Here is a 19,833-nt window from a genome sequence, read left to right as displayed (position 1 = left end):
CAGGCAATCGCGGTGCGCATTGATGCAGTCATCCAACCGGTGCACCAGATTGAAGATACCCGTTCGGTAAACACATCCTATCATGCTATGTGAAGAAGTCCGTAACTGCCTTCTGCAAATCCTCGTCAGACGGGAATTGTCGAGAAGGCTTTTTTAAGAGACTAGAGGCGTGATAATCGCGTAGGGAGAGGCATATAGTCCGAGTGCACGAGTGACTTCCTCTTGAGTTGGTGTAACCCCCTCTTGCGGCATTTGCGACGTGCGTTGTCACACAGCGTTCAACGAAGGTGGTTTCAAACAGACATGCCCCTCCATACACATTCAACGTTCTCCGATGCATGTCAGCCAGCCGGCCGAAGTGGCCGCGCGGTTCTGGCGCTGCAGTCTGGAACCGCGAGACCGCTACGGTCGCAGGTTCGAATCCTGCCTCGGGCATGGATGTGTGTGATGTCCTTAGGTTAGTTAGGTTTAACTAGTTCTAAGTTCTAGGGAACTAATGACCTCAGCAGTTGAGTCCCATAGTGCTCAGAGCCATTTGCACCATGTCAGCCAGAGTTTGTCCTTCGGCGGTCAAGGGAAGAATAACAGCACGTTGGCCCTGTAGCTCACGTTACCGGACGCACTTCGGAAGGACATGAACGGCACATTACTCTCTTGCGTACATGTCGGTGCTTATATACTCGCATCGGGATCGCGCTACCTTGCATATTCGCTGCGGCATAGGAAAGTTTTTAATCGTCATTTACAGAATACAATGAATAAAGAACATATAGTGTAATTTAAGATGTTTCTGGAACAGCAGTAAAATTTTACGAGGTACAAACTAGTAAAATTACATTTAAGTTCGTTAAATCTGGATTCATGCGTGAAGTATTGTCTGAACGGAACTAGGAGCTGGGACGTAAGGTGGGCTTGGATAAGTCCCTAAGTTCATTGGCAGCGACAGGTAAGGGTCACGTCACAAAACAGATTTAACTTTGCAGAGTGTTTCGTCTGCAACACCGTGAAATAAAAGAATTTAGAGTGACAGATAGCTATGTGAAACTGGTATTGAGTGATAATTACAACAACAGCTTCACGACTGATGTGGTTGCTGAGTGGCGATTAACGAAATGCGCTACTATTGCTGTTTGTAGTGGGTCACTGGGGAAGCTAAGACAATGAAAAATCAGTTATTGGACTGGAAAACTTGTTGATATTAGAAGAAGTCACTCAACATATGACGTATACAAATAGGATGGTTCAAATGGCTCTGAGCACTATGGGACTTAACATCTATGGTCATGAGTCCCCTAGAACTTAGAACTACTTAAACCTAACTAACCTAAGGACATCACACAACACCCAGTCACCACGAGGCAGATACAAATAGGATATCAAAATAATGTCGGAAGTCACGCCGGATGGTTCCGATGACCAAGAGAAAGCGAGTGCTTCTAACTCTTCAAGCCACAGAGTAGGGCCACATTAATTGGAGCTCAGACCATGTAGCAGGAGCACACTTTGTAAGAGCTGGCGAGATGCGCCAGCTGATTGTTTCTTAAGCATTAGTAACACGTGGTTCCATAAACATTATTTCTTTATAGTAACACGTGGTTGCATAAACATTATTTCTTTATTAACTGCATTTTTTCACAGTGTCCGTTTTTATAGTGTAATGTATCGATGGGAGTTATTGAAGAGTAGTTTCAAAAGACTTCCCAGTCTGTTTGATAGACTTCGAGAAATGACCATTAAAAAGGGCACACTGCAGTTACAGTATAAGGACCACGAGTCGCGTACTACATGAGTACTCTTAAGAAGATTCACAGCGAGGATGCTGATGAGATTAGCTGAAACGATAGAAATCGAAGTTCATTGACGGATTCTGGAAGCTTTCTGTGGTATCACATATCTATACCAGCCTATTATGGGCGTCAAAAATTGCCGACAGAATTGCAAGTTTCCATCAGACACCGACAGCGATCGAGTGGGAGCTGGTGACCTGGTGTCCTACGCCTCCAGCGACTCCGTACCACGAGTGCCCTCTGCCGTCTCGATGTAACACGGCCAGCAGCAGCCCACTCGTGCTTAGAGGCTCTTCGCTACGTGATGCTATGCTGATACTGTTCCGGCTCCAACTCCACTTCGGGCACTAGCACAGAGAGCTTCATCCTTATTGACATTGAGAGCTGGACTTTATTTCTTACTGCAATTTTTGTATTGGGGTTGGGTTGGGATTGGGTTGTTTGGGGGAGGAGACCAGACAGCGAGGTCATCGGTCTCATTTGATTAGGGAAGGACGGGGAAGGAAGTCGGCCGTGCCCTTTCAAAGGGACCATCCCGGCATTTACCTGGAGCGATTTAGGGAAATCACGGAAAACCTAAATCAGGACGGCCGGACGCGGGATATAACCGTCGTCCTCCCGAATGTGAGTCCAGTGTGCTAGCCACTGCGCCATCTCGCTTGGTTTTTTTGTAATGAATCTTCGTACACTTCGAGAAATAAAAGTTACGTAAATCTTCTGTTTTCTATGCGGACTTGTTCGCTAATTATTTCTGCTTCTTTCCAAGTTTCCTACGACGATCCACTTTGCAGCCCACCTCTCCTTACCACTATGTACGATGTCGTATGCAGCACTATCATCATTTGCTTATCAGACTATACAGCATGTACCGCATCTAACGTAACAATAAACGGAGAATGATAGATTCCTGCACTCTTGTACACAAGCTGCAACAAAGTAAATAACGTCACTTCCACGGGAGAGACCTCCTGTAGGCGTTCTTTCGGTAATATTTTCGAAAATACGAATATTGTGCTGGTGCAGTTTCGCGTAAAATGCCAATGAACATGCAGTTAGTCGATCCTGTTCAACAAGTCTTCATCATTCTTGCACAAGAGAGACGAAATGGAAATAGAATGGAACATGAAATAATTTTTTTTTAGGCATGAAGATTCCCGCTGACTGTTATTAAATGCAGTTATTTATTTAAAATCACGATTTACGCTTGAGTGCAGTTTTCAAGTGACAGTTGTAATAAACTACTAAATGATCAATTCAGTTTTAGGGATACACTCTGTTCTTACAAAATTGTAAAGGACAAATGAAATTTTGAATTTAAATTTTAAAATTTTAAAAACCATTTTCAGCAGCGCGATGAAGTGCTGGACTTTGTAATACGTAGAGAAGGGTAGCACAACGCTGTTAAAAAAAAAAAAAAAAAAAAAATATTCAGATGTGTGTGAAGTGCTAAGCTACCAAACTGCTGAGGTCATCGGTCCCTACACTTACATTCTACTTAAACTTACTTATGCTAAGAACAACACACATACACCCATGCATGAGGGAGGACTCGAACTCCGTGACATGGTGCCTCAAACCATGCGGCCACTCCACGCGGCCAACGTGGTTCCTCGTCATGTACGAGTATGTACACTGACGGAAAACAAATCGTGACTACAAGAAGAGTTGTGCGACACAAACGGAATTTGGTAGGCATGTTTCTAAATCTGAAATGTGTCTACTCAAATTATACGCCAATCGGATGAGAGTGAAGGTACTTCACCCAGTTTGAAAGAGGTCGTGCAAAAGGGCTACGACAAACTGAGTGTTCCTTCTGCACTGTTCTCAGAAAGACGTGGCTGGAATGTAATCACTGTACATGACTGCAAGCAGCCGTGGTCACTAGAATGTACAGTCGCAAGAAGACCGAACTTCGGAAGCTCACGTAGCAGTACCGACAGGGTACACATCGTGTTCGGCGTACGGCTCTGGCCCATCGTTCTGCATCTGCAGCACCAATAGGAGCGGCTGTTGGCACCACACAGTGACACAACGAACTGTTACCAATCGGTTACTTCAAGAACAGGTCCGAGCCCTGCGCGCGCGTTCCACTGACCCCAAACCAGCGCCATTTGCGACTTAAGTGGTGTCAAGCGAGAGCTCATTGGAGGGCAAAGGGGGGGGGGATGTCTGTTGTGTTCTCTGATGAAAACTAGTTCTGCCTCGGTGACTAAGTGGTGGCTGTGCGTTGTTTAGGAGGCCAGTTGACAGCCTGCTGCCAGCCTGTCTACGTGTTAGACATACTGGACGTACACCTGGAGTTATGGTCTGGCGTGCGATTTCGTATGACAGCAGGAGCACTCAAGTGGTTATCCCACATACCGTGTCTGCAAAACTGTACGTCAGTCTGATGATTCGACCTGTTGTGCTACCATTCATGAGCAACAGTTATGGGTGTATTTTCCAACAGGATAACGCTCGCCCCTATTCCGCTGTTGTAACCCAACATGCTCTACAGAGAGCCTTGGGCCTTGTCATTGTCACCGTTTGCGCGGCTCCCCTCTCGCCCCCCCCTCCCCCCACCGTCGGAGTCCTCCTGCGGGCATGTCTTGGGTGTGTGTGTTGTACTCGTATTTAGCTTAAGTAAGTAGTGTGTAAGCTTAGGGACCGATGACCTCAACAGTTTAGTTCCATAGGACTTCACACACATTTGAACATTTTTTTTTTTTTGTTGCCTTGGCCTGCTCGATTACCAGACCTGTCTCCAATCGAGCATGTATGGGACGTCATCAGATAGTTCTAGCGTCGTACACAAACAGCGTTAACCGTTCCTGTATTGATCAAGCGCAACAGGCATAGAACTCAATTCCACAAACTGTCATCCGGCACCTGTACAAAGCAGTGTGTGCACGTTTGCATGATTGCATTCAACATTTTGAAGGCTACATCGGTTATTAATGTACCAGCGTTTCACCTTTGCAGTGGCTTATCTCGCGCTTACATTAACCTGCATTTAAATATTTTACCTAGACAAATGTATTACCGAAATTTCATTACTATAGATTAAATATTTTTTGGTGTTGCGATTTTTTCCTTGAATGTAATCGGATGTAGCATGAAACTGAAAATGATAATGTAGGTATTTCTAAAACTGAACTAGTATTTTATATATTGTGAATGGCACAATAGCCGAAACTGCGATCGTAAATAACAAATACATTTTATGACAATCCAGCCGAAATATATTATTTCTAAAATACTGCAGGACTGTGAACATAAGTAAGAGGAAAGTAATAAATTACTTCATCAGCTCAGTTGATTGTTTGTGGAGCTACTACAAATGACGAATAAAGAGAAACCTAACTAATATCTTCCTTTAACCGTTTTTGGTAAATGGTAGTACAAGGAAGGGGAAGGCTAGAAGTTTACATTTGGCCGATATCTAGACCGTTAGAGACTGATCAGTAACTTATCTGGACGAGGCGTCAACGGTAGCCGCTGAAACAACCACTCCGGCATTTGTGTACTTACGAGAAACTCTGAAAAAATACCAGTCAGAATGTCTGCTTGGGCATTTATCTCCAGTTACTTCAGCATACGAGTCAAATTTCTCACCTTGTCACCCGAAAATCTTAGAGTTTCTTACTGACATTGAAATTCCCCGTTGTTAATGGGTATTTCACCTGTGAACAAGCTATAGTTGAAAAAAAAAAAAAGGCCACCACTTTCTGAGCTTGCAGTGCGGTGCAACATAATGAAAGGATGCAATATCTCACCTGCCAACAACAATACTGGCGCTCCTGATGCGAAGTAGTCTGCAAAACAGACAGGAAACAAAATTAGTTCCAGAGATACGAAATCTTAGAGTACAGCCAAAAATGAACATCTACTACAACTGATGACATGCCTGAAACACCAGCAATATCTTACAAAATCTAATACATTAAAATTACGTGGCTGATCATTAAATCTGAATATCATCGGCGAGGTATTGTCTGAATTAAACTGTGAGTTGGGACGTAAGTCATGCTCAGATAACTCAATAAGTTCATCACAAGTGACAGGTAATGATCACGTCATATGACAGATTTAATTTCCCACGACATTTCGTGTGCAACGCCATGAATACTAGAATGTAGAGTGACGGATAGCTATGTGAAACTGGTATCGAATTATAGTTACATCAAAAGTTTCACAACTCATATTTTTGCTCAGTGGAATTTTCTGAAATGCATACCCTTAGATACTGGGGAAGCTGGGGATGCCGAAAATTTCCTCAGGTTCCAATATTTTTGCTTGAATTTCAACAGAATGGCTAAACAAACCACTTGTACGTACGGGTTAGCAAAATAAAGTCCAAAGTTAAGGCTGTCGGGATAGTCCTGAGGGTTCCAGTGATCAAAATAAAACGAGTGCTTGTAACTTCACGCGCAGGCCACAGACACGTGATTTTCATGTCAAACCTTTTTGTAGAAGCACCCCTTGTAAGAGGGGGCAAGACAGGCCGAATAAATGTTTCTGAAATGTTTATGAGACATTCTGATACCTTCATGGTCGTCCAGCCGTTCGAGAATATGTAACATACATTCAATATTTCCGCCTTTTTTACTTAAATGAATCTCTGCAGAGTACATTCTTTGAGGCCTTCGTGTCGAGTAGGATCACCGCCTCAACAGGGTTTTTTGTTCCTGTGGAATGTGTCAAAAAATCCACTAGGCACTGCTATGAGTAGCTAATAGGGAAGGTGGGAGAGAAATGTGCTCGGTGCTGGCCGTTGTTGGACCATCGGACGCAGATGAGATGCTCTCCCTTTCACTGCCTTTGAGCTATCTATGGCTTGAACAGCGTCCTTTCTCTTCTTATTTTTTCGGATGCTTTCCGACACAAACACAAACTACTGGCCATTAAAATTGCTACACCACGAAGATGACGTGCTACAACCGCGAAATTTAACCGACAGGAAGAATATGCTGTGATGTGCAAATGATTAGCTTTTCAGAGAATTCACACAAGGTTGGCGCCTGTGGCGACATCTACAACGTGCTGACATGGGGAAAGTTTCCAACCGATTTCTCATACACAAACAGCAGTTGACCCGGCGTTGCTTGGTGAAACGTTGTTGTGATGCCTCGTGTAAGGAGGAGAAATGCGTTCCATCACGTTTCCGACTCTTATAAAGGTCGGATTGTAGCCTATCGCAACTGCGGTTTATCGTATCGCGACATTGTGCTCGCGTTGGTCGACATCCAATGACTGTTAGCAGAATATAGAAGCGGTGTGTTCAGGAGGGTAATACGGAACGCCGTGCTGGATCCCAACGGCCTCGTATCACTAGCAGTCGATATGACAGGCATCTTATCCGTATGGTTGTAACGGATCTTGCAGCCACGTCTCGATCCCTGAGTCAACAGATGGGGACGTTTGCAAGACAACAACCATCTGCACGAACAGTTTGACGACGATTGCAGCAGCATGGACTATCAGCTCGGAGACCATGGCTGCGGTTACCCTTGACGCTGCAGCACAGACAGGAGCGCCTGCGAAGGTGTACTCAACGACGAACCTGGGTGCACGAATGGCAAAAAGGCATTGTTTCGGATGAATCTAGGTTCTGTTTACAGCATCATGACGGTCGCATCCGATGAACGCACATTGGAAGCGTGTATTCGTCATCGCCATACTGGCGTATCACCCGGCTTGATGGTATGGGGTGCGATTGGTTACACGTCTCGGTCACCTCTTGTTCGCATTGACGGCACTTTGATCAGTGGACGTTACATTTCAGATGTGTTACGGCCTGTGGCTCTACCCTTCATCCGATCCCTGCGAAACCCTACATTTCAGCCGGATAATGCACGACCGCATGTTGCAGGTCCTGTACGGGCCTTTCTGGATACAGAAAATTTCGACTGCTGCCTGGTCAGCACATTCTCCAGATATCTCACCAATTGAAAACGTCTGGTCAATGGTGGCCGAGCAACTGGCTCGTCACAATACGCCAGTCACTACTCTTGATGAACTGTCTTATTGTGTTGAAGCTGCATGGGCAGCTGTACCTGTACACGCCATCCAAGCTCTGTTTGTCTCAATGCCCAGGCGTATCAAGGCCGTTATTACGGCCAGAGGTGGTTGTTCTGGGTACTGATTTCTCAGGATCTATGCACCTAAATTGCGTGTAAATGTAATCACATGTCAGTTCTAGTATAATATATTTGTTCAATGAATACTCGTTTATCATCTGCATTTCTTCTTGGTGTAGCAATTTTAATGGTCAGTAGTGTACATCTTTGCATGACTTCCTTGACTGTCTGACGGCCTAACAGGCCAAATTAGGCGTGGATATATGTATTGAGAATGAAAGAAAATATATCACTGGAGTCCAGTAACATCTTTCATTACGGAATCACTCTTCAAATAGCCAAGTTCCTGACTATCCTGGCCATGAGCCACGCTGACATTGTTAAAACTGGCGTCAGAAGTGTGATCACCCACCCTTCGCTCTGTAAGGGAAGCGGTACTTTCGTGGCACATCTGCCGTGAGTTAAGCATCAGAAATCTTCTGGCGACAGCGAGCGATAGTTTGTGTCTCGAGTCGGCAAGCAGTCAGTTCGCCGCTCGCCGTAATTAAGCCAGTTACCGTGACAGCGCATTCCACGCCACACACAGCCAGCAGCTGTCTGTCGCAAGATGTAGTCCCAGCGCACTTGTGGCCAGGTCGTCCTCGCCTCGCCACCCTACATGTTGATGATTCGCCACATCGTGTCATCTCGAAGGCGAGACGACTATCGTACGTGGAGCTGAAGCACCGCTTCACTGCTGCCAATCTGGCCAGCCAGGGTGATGGGTTTTCAACAGTCTTTAGGGACGAAAACAATATATTTCAGTTGATACATCTTCAGCTGCCGTGGCTAAGACAGAACTCGTAGCACATTTTCAAGTTTATGTCTAAATTTATTCTGTGCATGCCTTGCCACTAAATGTAGTGGACGAAGTGGCTGCTACCCGCTCAAAACTGATAGGCACTGTAGAGGTGAGTGGTAGTGATCTGCTTAAAGCGTTGCAAAATGAGATTAACAGACATTGCCATGAAGAATTTAGAATTGCGGAAATAGTTGAAAACAGAGCACGTGCCTCCATCTAATCGAAAAGTAGACTAACGCGTTCAGATACGCTGGAATTTCCGCTCTTGTAACGTACTCCAATCTGATACTGTTTTCTTGCTGTTACTTTCTTACCTCTGTTTCAGAAAAGACTATGAAAATATCGATACACTCTCAAAAACGTACACAATTTTGGGCGGAAGAGTTTTTGGCCTGGTTGGTTCCACTTGAATATAGTGCATCCAAAGTTGTCTGGAGACGCAATACCCTAAGTATAGTCAGATGAATAATTGAGTAATGTTGCAGGTTTGATGTATTGACCAAGGGGTTATGCAACTGTTGCAAAGACAAAAAGAGAGTGAGTTTTTAACACGACATGCTGTCTACCATCCGCGAGCAGAGAAGACTTTGAAGCTTTTGCCGACTGCATCCAGTCGATTGTATGTCTTACTTGTGTCCCGGGATTGAACAAAGGATGAATCGATGTACTCCTTGAAGAAGCAGGGCTGAGAGCTGTGTTCATGAAGGGGATAGATCCGTAGGTTGGCGAAGACAAAAAGGTAGTGTCACTCCCACTATTACTAGCGACTATGTGCGCTGGACTTCCGAGAAAAGAAGCTAACTGTAATGGGAACGATTCCCGTTGTGTATTCAGACCAACTGTAGGTGTCGTAAGCACCCCAGACATACGGCTGATCGGAGTCGTGCGTCCTGCTATTCTCACTGTATTGTCGACGGTAACCGTTCGCAGGATAGGCGAAACAGAGGCCATGTAGGTAACGGAAGACACGGATCCGGAAATGGGAGGGAGGTGGTGTAACTGCTGTTCCCAACTCCCATTAAAATCAATTAATTCCATTAGTTTTCAGGGGTTAACTGTTGTGGTAAACGTGATTATATGAGCCAACATAAAGGGAGAACAGGTAAAAATTTTCATTGACACGGTGATCAGGTGAGCCTGTTACTTTTAGCCTCTCGTCGTGAGCAGACGTTAAAGCCGCCACACTGCTGCATCAGTGAGCTGCGTACAGGAACTGTTGGTCAACTGAAGACACCCCGTGTCAAGATACAGAGAGATGAATGAAAATATAACTTTGACATCAAGGTGGTTAGGAAAAGAGGACATGATTTCGATATTATTCTTGGGAATGACATTCTGCACAACTTTCGGGGTGTTGTGAATTTTCAGTCGAAAATTGTCCAACTCGCTTACTTAGAGGTGAATCTGTCCTAAGGATACATTTCGATTTTGACTATGACTATGTTGCAGTGTAGAGGAAAAAAAGAAAATTTTTTTATGCATGACTTATGGCTGTTGAGACGGCGAAACACCGCCTTGAAAAAATTGAGTTATATCTCTGAATGAATGCCGTTGAAACGGTAACAGATATAAAAGAACTTCGAATGAAAGTTCCATCGTTTTTAACGTCCGTTACAACAACTAACCTAGAGCTGTCGAAAAAGTTTTTTTTTTTCAAAATTCCCTTTCTCCCCCGCTCCCTCCCCTCCCCCCACTATTTTGTGGTATTCCAAAGACGCATTTGTCAGAAATAAGCTAAAAATATCTCCATATCAATGTACACACAATTGATAAATTTTTTGGTTTAATGCCAATTATTATTTTGGGTTGTTTCATAAGTACTTCACGATAAATATACTCTATATACACTTTTAATTTTATTTATCTTTTAATCTTTTATTATATTATTTTATTTATCTTTTAATCTTACTTGAGTTTTCTTTTTACATTTGCCGTATTTTTTTGTGTTTTCTAGTAGCAACATTTTCAGATTTAATTACTTTATATTTGAAATTGTTTGTACATTATTGTTGTAATATTATTGTAAATCTTTAGAATAATGGTGAAGTGCAGAATAGTTCAGGTCAAAAAATGCTGACTAATTTTTCACGCCTTGCACAGGGGATTACGACTTTTTCGACAAACCTGGGTGCACCGTTCTAACGTTCATAAATAACGACAGTAATTTTATTTGAAGTGTCTTTTTGTATTTGTTACCGTTTCATTGGTATTCATCCAGAAATAAACTCAGTTTTTTTTCGAGGTGGTGTTTCACCCTCTTAATGGCCATATGGGCACGTATAAAAAAATGTCCTATTTTGCTCTACAGTGCAACATATTCAAAGGCGATCAAAATCGAACTGTATCCCTAAAAGTAGGTCTTCTTGTCAGTGCGGCGACAGCGACACTGCAAAGGCACTAGTAACCTTGGGAAAAAGGCCTATTCCCCGAGTTTACACCAAAGCGCATATCTTAGTGTTACCCAGATAACTCTCCGAGTTCCATCATGAGTAATTTGAATGGTAGGCATTTTCATTACTAAGATACTGTAGGCTCTTGGATCTTTGGATGTTTCCCTGTTGCTAACATTACCGTGCAGATGAGGAGAAAATAAAAAAAAAGGGGGACGAGAGGAAAGAGCAAAAGGGGGCGGAGCTGATGAAGGGAGAGGACACCTAAAAAAGGGGGAGGATAAAAAAGGGGAGCATAAAAAAGGGGGGACTGCAGGAGATATCACCAGCCATTTATCGCTCCACTGCATAGTGTACAAATCGAGAACGAGTTCCCTCATCAAAATTTGAGATACCGCCATTAACATGGCTACAAACTTGAACCCTGCATGCTACATCCTTGTGCATAGCATTAGGCCTCGCAGTTTGTAAAATGGCGGGGTGAGTTATCCGCTGTCGTACAATGGTCACAGTTGAGAGAATAAAACTACTTTTCGGTTTAAGATGTTATATATACAGAGTGTAGTAATAACGGAAATAATACGAAAATCTAAACGCTTTAACAAAGTAATAAAATTTTCCCCATGTGTATAGAGGTAAATCATAATGCACTAACAGGAATAGACGTTATTACGGTACCTGTAAGCTTGGAAATAGCTTATTTTAACTGAATAAGCGTTGTTCATACGCAATAGTTACCTTCACGGTTTCCACCAGCGCGTTCCAGGTCCACAGCTGATGTGTCGTTAGGTTTCACCACGACCAGTGACGTCACAGGAGTCACGAAGGAGTACTGAAACACATCACGGGGTCACCGTTCCAGGCCTTGGTAATTTATATGGTTGTTTATCAACATGTTTCTCTGGTGTGAACGATCATGCCATGATTACACTGCATTATGCCATATCAATCTTATTCCATAGGCTTCGCAAAGAGGAACATTGGATGTGGAAAGAAGTGAAGAATGTTCATTTCATTTAAGCACCGTCAATGAAACCACTGTGCAAGAATGAGCAATACAGCACTACAGTAGAGCTTGATGGTTAGCGCAATTAATCGACATTTTCTGGAGTACGTGCACTATGAAGAAACGTTATTGGCATTATCAATCGAAAATTGTTTCTTTTCTGCGTAACCACTCGTGTCCTATTAAATATCAGTTCACTTTTTATCTGTAGCTTTAGGAAGTCGAAAAGGAGTGTTAAGATCTGAGAAAATAATACAACAGCTGGGAGGGCTGTTGTTGGTGTATGGTGTGGCTCGCCTACATACAACTTTTGAAGTTTTCCTGAACCTCTGCTTGAAACTGCAGTCACGCCTTATTATGGGAAGGCCCTACCTTTTCTCCGCGTTTAGCCTATCAGATGGAGTGCCCAGTCTCTTGTACCGCCATTGCCACTGTCATTAAAATTCAAAAACAGAGAAATGAAAGGTAGAAATAATTGATATTCAAATAAGTAATCCACTAAACAGAGCAAGAAATCTAGTAAGAGCAAAACATTTAAGAATTTTTCTCTACCTACACAGAAAAATATGAGAGGTAGCCTACCATCCAAAACGTAGGGAAAAGATACTGACTTTCGATTCATAGTGGACATTATTGTAAGACAATTCTCGTAACTTAATTAAAAAGACTAGTGTCCTGTGTTATACTACGTTAGCCAACGGTCATAAACACAAGTAGAGACACAAATGTAATTATCTGAACTTCGAGGAAACGTCGTTAATAATTTAAAATAAGTTGCGTAAGAATTTGTTCTCAGATTCTGCGGATGTGCAATCAACATCACTGTAACTCTACTGAAATTCAGTTTCATTTAGATTCTCGACGGCATTTAAACTGAAAATATCAGTATGGAAGAAATTATTCGACATATACGTGGACAAGATAAACACTTTTCTAATGCAGCCACAAATCAGGGAAGGTAATTCGTTGTATATTATTCTGAAGAAACTGTGGCACGTTAAAACTGAGCCACCGAAACGTAACAACTTTTGGTTAGTCATTAATATAAAAGGTTTCACTGTGTGGGAAGTACACTTGTACCCGAAGCCCATTTTTGTAGTATAATTCATGAAAAATTACATGAAACAGTTGCCATGTCTATTGTATCTTCGACACTACTGAAGCAAAGATGTTGCCTGAGTGGCAGAATCGAATGAAGTAGGAGCGCGCGGAGCGCACTAGCAGTTGCCGTTGCACTCTGTTATACGTGGGATGCAAGACTTGAAGCTAGTGGCCAGCTGGGAGAATTTAGTTATTGGTGTACGGAGGCAGCATAATACAGTTTTTATCAAATGAAGTGATGAATGATATTGTTTGTGCTTACACAGTGTCAGTAAATGTTAGGTCGTAGTTATTTCTATAAAAGAGTAAAGTGTCATTCTGAGTCTATAAGACTATCAAGAATTGAAGTGATACTGATCGTTAACAAATATTGACCAGTGTCCATGGCAATTATAGAAGAGTACTGAATTTATACGTTAACTCAAAGGGAAAGCAACTGGAACAAATTTCGAAGGTAATGAAATTTTGTGTATATAGTTTTAAGTATGCAACAACGTGATATGTGTATATGGCTGAATTTTACAATACTGACACTTGAATGTAGGAACCAAGTATTTTCCATTATATTTAATGTCTAGGTTGATTAGGTATATCCGACTTGTAAAATTGTGTATGTGGTGCTTTTCCAGTGAGTTATGTTGAGCTCCTCGTTCAAATGAAAGATGCACACTTGCCAATCCACCACTTTATGTAATATTTTTAAAACTTCAAAAAAAAAAAAAAAACTCTTTGGTACAATTCGTCAAACGACGTCAGACCTGTTCTCATGTAACAATCCAAGTGTTTTAAATTACTACAGTAAGTGAGAATTGTAGAACAGTTGAGAAGTTCACTGATTCTAAAGTTAATGTAAAATGTTTCATACCAGATTTTGTGAAGGTGAAACTTTATTTTGAAAACTATTTTCAAACTGAAGCATTTGGTCTTCGCATAGCTCACCAGTACCTCATCCTCTTCCATGTCGTGTTTATTTAAATCCAATGAATATTTTTCTAAAAGAAATCATTTTTCAATCAGAATCAGGAAAGTTTCAATGTTTGGAACAGTTTCAACGCGGGTAGCTTTGCACAGCGTTGAGCCAGTATGTCTAATGAGCATTTACAAGGTTATTCATTTATCAGCCAATCTACTGATATTATTTGTATAAAGCTGTCTTACGGCTGGCATTGTACCTCGCTGTGCCAGGATTGAATATTTTCTGTGTCTACTGTGGAGGGAACAGAATACCAAGATTGCATCCATTGCGACTCTAGAACTAAGGAAAATTTATTTCATTGTTTATTTGGACAGGGGATTTTGTCGTTTATTGTACAGGGCCATAGAACTCGGTGCTCACGAAACCTAAATATCTCCTAAATTTCAGAGAGATTGATTTCATTATGGGCATTGCGAATTGGATTTCCAGATTAAGTTGTTTAAGTTTTTTGGAACACAGTAAAACTAATTAAGCAGACAATTTGCTCAACCAGACATCACACATTACATTTGCATAACACAAACATTACGCATTTCATATTCATTGGCAAACAAACACATAAGTTTTTTAAAAGAACGTTACAAAAGTATGATCTATTATTGTGTGCTAGTCGCGCAGTACCGTCTAGAATACGAAGACGTTGGAAACGCTCAAAGTGAAATAAGTACAAGCGCCCTGGATGTGATGTTGGTCACAGACAAGAGATGCAGAAGGTCGACACCAAATAGTTATAGAGCAGTGCTGAAACGTATTAATTTCACTGTGCGACAAAAAAAGTGAAACAGAATGCGCTACGGAAACGAACTGAAACGGTATTTGATGTTATTTCTGTGATTACAAAATCGAGTCAGATTTACAAAGAACTTGGCGGCAAGTGCCCACTTATCAGTATGACGTTGCAATCTCTCTCTGGCCTGGGTGCATGGACTGATTCCATTGGGATGGGTATCTGATATACGTTTCATTTTCTCGTGAGTCACCCTGTCCTACAAGTGCTGCAACTGTTCCTTAATACCCCGGGTATTGATACTGAGACGGAGTTCACCTCCGAGATGATCGAATACACAGTCTATCAGGGATACTGCTGGTCACAAGTGCACTTCAGAATCATACAGAGAGCTCAGTGGGACATGTTACTGGTGTAGATGAGCATTGTCCTGTGAAAAATGGCAGCGCAATACACTAGCATGGGATGTAAGGCAGGTGAATGCAGGAAGTTCCATCAATTACTGCAAGACCTGACCTGAAGTCATGCCCAACGGCTGCCCTCAACATGACGCTGGTAGTAACACCGCTGGGTCTCTCCAGATCATATCTGCCAGCATTGGTTTTCAGGTTTGGTGTAGAATAGCGATTCATCGCTGAATATAATGCGACGACATTCAGCAGAACATGCTTGTCGGCAACGACACAACACTATACCAGTCATTCGTGTTATTGTGTTAGTGGCAGCACATGCATACGATGGTACTTCCTGGTTGTGACTACAAACAATAGTATCGGATGGCACAGAATGGCGCATGCTGCGGTGAGTGTGTTACTTATTCACAGTTTCAGAATCTTAAATCGTTAGAAGTGCTTGGCGCATATTACACCGCCCCTCCCTTGTGACGGTAAGGTGGGGGCGGGTGGGGGTGGGGGTGGGGGGGGGGTATAAACTGAAACGTTGAAGATGAGTATGCCTGGATCACAGTTTGACATCCCCACAGTCACATCCGTATCGTCTTCACGTCTGGAAATTGCATGATTAGACTAGGCGACAGAATGGAGTCCCACTACGAGGATCATTTCGAACTCTGTCAGGTGCTGATAAAGCTTTATCTCATGAATAAGCTGCATCTCCACGTCCTTCATAGTGATCATTCAACATCTGAAGCTGTTTGCACCATTATATACCCTCCAAGTCCTGGTAACAACATAACATTAAAGACGAATAACTCTAATGTCCTCTGGCGGCTATTCTACCTGTCATAGAGAACTGCAGCTCTAATCAATCACACTGGTAGTGTGTTTGAAGGTACATTGACATACGATCATGTCTTATGGATATTTCACTTTTTCTGTCAGGGTGTGTATGTGGCGCTTTTACAATGAGTTATGTTGAACTCCTCGTTCAAACGAAAGATGCACACTTGCCAATCCACCACTTTATGGAATATTTTTAAAACTTCAAAAAGAAAACTCTTTGGTTTAAACACTTTGTCCAGTCCTCTTACTTAAAAGTCATCCATTTCACTGTAACTGCTACACCCTTCAGATTAAACGACCTGCATTTTATAATCATATCTTGATTTCCCCCTGCGGTTCTTTCCATGCACCATTCTATCATCTACAGTTCTGGGATTCGATTCCAAATAGTTGGAGAACTTTGTTCCATCGCTTATCACAACATTCTGGCCATGTTTATTAAAGGAAAAAACGCCTAGCTGTGCCACCACTTAGAATCCATGTTACAGTGTCTGGCAAAGGAAGTCAATTCAAAAGTTTCAGCAAGGCAAATGCGTACCTTCTCCAACAGGAAAATGTACAGGAATACACTGCAGTGTTCAAACCAACCTTCGTGTTGATCACAGCTCCACAGTAACACAGATGAAGATTAAATACAGGCCCTCTTCTGAGCACTCACTTTGATAGCGATGTCCTTGGCTCTGTCCTTGATCGTCTGGTTGGGTGTGGCGGCGTCCATGTCCAGCAGCTGGCGCACAGTGAGGAAGGCCCAGAGGCGCTCTCCAGAGGAGGCGTTTTCCAGCTTGGCTGGCGACTTATGGCGCTGGCGGCCCTCCGTCACGACCACGGGCTCCAGCAGTGACGCTGCAGGCTGCAGCCTGCCACATACCACCAGCTCGCTGCCGCGGAACAGCGTCGAGAACCTGGTCTGCGTCAAGGACTCCTCCTCCACCTGCCAGGCACACACTCATTACTATAGGAGAAATCCATATGAAGTTGGACAGTTCTAGAAATGACAGACTTAGGTTGTGCATTAGCCTCTGTCCTCGACTTGTATCACTGAAATGTATGTTATAAGACAAGGGTGGAAGTGAACAGATATACTTGAACAGAGGCCTAATGTGTTGTGTCTTACAAGAAGACGAAGACTGTGTTCTTTGATTTCCTTTTTACTTATAGTATAGTAAGGTCAGTGCTTTGACGTCAATTTCCTAAAATAATTCTCAAAGGAAATTACTTTTTAAGCATTATAACAGGTGTTATGTGTAAAAAAACTTGGTGGTGATTTTAACAGAGCTTTTAAAAGGTTTGTGCACAGCGATCCAGTCTTGTAATCCTATGGTTGGTGGATAAATTCTCATTGGATACAAAGTTTTCAATGTTTATTTGAGTATTCTGTAATTACAATCAAACTGATAATAATTTTCATTCTTAATTACAGATCATGTGGAAGTACAAATATTCCTAATAAATTAAAATTTGGTACAAACACAAAATTTCATATTGTTAAATGAATATATGCATATGCCTTTATTACTCTCTTAAAATTATATTTATATTTACTCATAATCTTTGGAAATAAAAAAGTATTTTCTTTTCTATTTTATGTTTCACAGTCTTGCACGAAGTTTAAATATAATGTTATATTTTAGTACAATTAGTAATTAAAAATGAAATGTATTACATTAATCAGAAAATTATGAGCAACATTTGTAAGTTAGCATTTCAACTTGATAATAAATATAGAACCCAAATAAAAACAATGGAACAGTATTGAGAAGCAAACCAGCAGACTTGTGATTACAAAATTAGAATACTCACCCAGCTAGAGATGACTCCATTATATTTTTTTATTCTCAGCAACATCCAAAAACCTTTAGATTCTAGTTATTGAGTGTTTTTGACAAGTTTATCATACAAATTTAGAGGACTGATGCCTGAGCATCGACTTTCAAACCATATATGTAGACAAATTTCGAAGAGGGTTTTTTCTGCAATGTCTCCAGATATATCTGGACAATCACTGTGATAATGGATATCATATAACCCAAAGAGGTATCTTCCAGTTGTGAATACAATATCATCAAATTAAAGAAACCACTAAACAGCATCGACTTCATAAAAGCTAGGTGCTTATTTTCGATAGAGTGTGTGGCTTGGAATAATGAGTGGATTGAGTCTTGTTGGGAGGAGTGGTGCAGAGAGAGGAAAGGGGCGGGGGGGGGGGGGAGGGAGAGCAGAGGTTCTTAGAAGAACTGCAGCTGAGTAACTTGCTTCAGTGTTTCAGGATATAGCTTCAGAAAGAATTGGTGTAGTTGACACTACAGAATGTCAAAAGTTTGTTTCAGTTTTATAAGAATGAAAACCCAACTGTTTTGTTATATCTGAACTGGAAAGAATATAAATAAGATCAAGAATCTGAGTCCTGTGATACACCCACTTCACAATCTGAATAGGTCTTGTAATTTGACTATATCTTCCGCATTTTTTTAAGATTTTCAAACAGTGCCACATTCCCTTGAAACACCGTTCATGGGCATCACCAAAAAAAAAAAAAGAAAAAGGTTCTATAGCTGTTTCACTTTCTCCATAACCAGTAGATTGTATATTATTGTCACCAGTCCCACTGTACATCCAAAAAGACGAATGCTGTCAACCTACTATGTCTTCTTAACCTCTCCAATCAATCTCAACGATCAGAGACCCCTTTCGTTGGATTGTTAAGTGAAGGCAGGTGATGAAATGGACAAGCTTAGTGACAGTAAAGCATAACAATACTTAAAGGGACCGAAAGGATAGGCTAGTAACAGCAAAAGAAACACCTAAATAGAACTATAAAATAATTTTTATTTAATTCAACGCAATTGGATTCTGTGCCTCCTTAGCACAACGTTAACTTTCAGCTACAGTTCTGGATATCTTCCCAGCACTGCAAACATATTTAAGGTGTGCCGCGTCTTTACAGTTAGTGATGAAAAAGGCTAGTCTCTATTACTACCTCTTCCCCATGCGAGAACGCATCAGTATTTGATACCCAGACACTCTTGTCTAACACAGATGAAATAGTTTAGTATTTTACTTTTGTCTTTAATGATGAGATGGCTCTCACCCTCCAAGCCTGAACTCTTCTTCATTTCTCCAAGGTCTCCATTCTCTCACTATCGATGCACACATTCATCAGCTGTTCCTTTCTTGTTAATGACTTTCTCTCCTCTCCCAGTATTTTTCCTGTGTCCTTGAGCACTCACCTGCCACTCGCCACGATCAGTTGGCCGCCTCAGAATCGTTAATAATAGTTTTCTGGGATTAGTGTACATGTTCTCTTCTGTGGAGGATTTCGACCCACACCATGCTAATTCCTTTGTTTAGGTCCAGCTGACCGTGAGGTTTATGCAGTGGAGAGAAGGTTGATTGCCGTTCGCAAGCGGGGTGTAGTCAGCCATTGTGAGGCGAATTTCGGAGCTACTTGATTGAGAAGTAGCGGCTTCGGTCGTGAAAACTGACAGTGGCCGGGAGAGCACTGTGTGAGTACATGATCCTCCATATTCACATCCAGTGACAGGCTTCGAACGAGGATAACACAGCGGTCGGTCGGTTTCTTTTGACCTCTTGAAGTCTGTTGGGACAGAATTTAGTTTTCAAGAAGTTTCACATGATTCAGTGTCTTATCCCAGACTCGTGTTAATGTTTTATATCTCCCTGGGCTAAACTAGCTACTAAACTAAT

The 19,833-nt window shown here is 42.0% G+C and overlaps 1 protein-coding gene across 3 annotated transcripts in view; it reads right to left on the bottom strand.

Moving 5' to 3' along the window:
* Nucleotides 1–19,833, bottom strand: part of LOC126179529 (inter-alpha-trypsin inhibitor heavy chain H4-like) — a 231,645-nt gene that overhangs the window by 34,002 nt on the left and 177,810 nt on the right. For all 3 annotated transcript variants that reach the window (XM_049924614.1, XM_049924615.1, XM_049924616.1), the window contains exons 10-12: nt 16,787–17,059; nt 11,816–11,909; nt 5,543–5,581 (exon numbers count right to left, since the gene is read on the bottom strand). In XM_049924614.1, coding sequence (XP_049780571.1) covers nt 5,543–5,581; nt 11,816–11,909; nt 16,787–17,059 — 406 coding nt within the window. The remainder of the gene's footprint in view (nt 1–5,542; nt 5,582–11,815; nt 11,910–16,786; nt 17,060–19,833) is intronic.

This window comes from Schistocerca cancellata, chromosome 1 (assembly GCF_023864275.1).
Source record: "Schistocerca cancellata isolate TAMUIC-IGC-003103 chromosome 1, iqSchCanc2.1, whole genome shotgun sequence".
In the NCBI taxonomy this organism is placed as follows: domain Eukaryota; kingdom Metazoa; phylum Arthropoda; class Insecta; order Orthoptera; family Acrididae; genus Schistocerca; species Schistocerca cancellata.
This window is presented reverse-complemented; position numbering and strand designations above follow the sequence as displayed.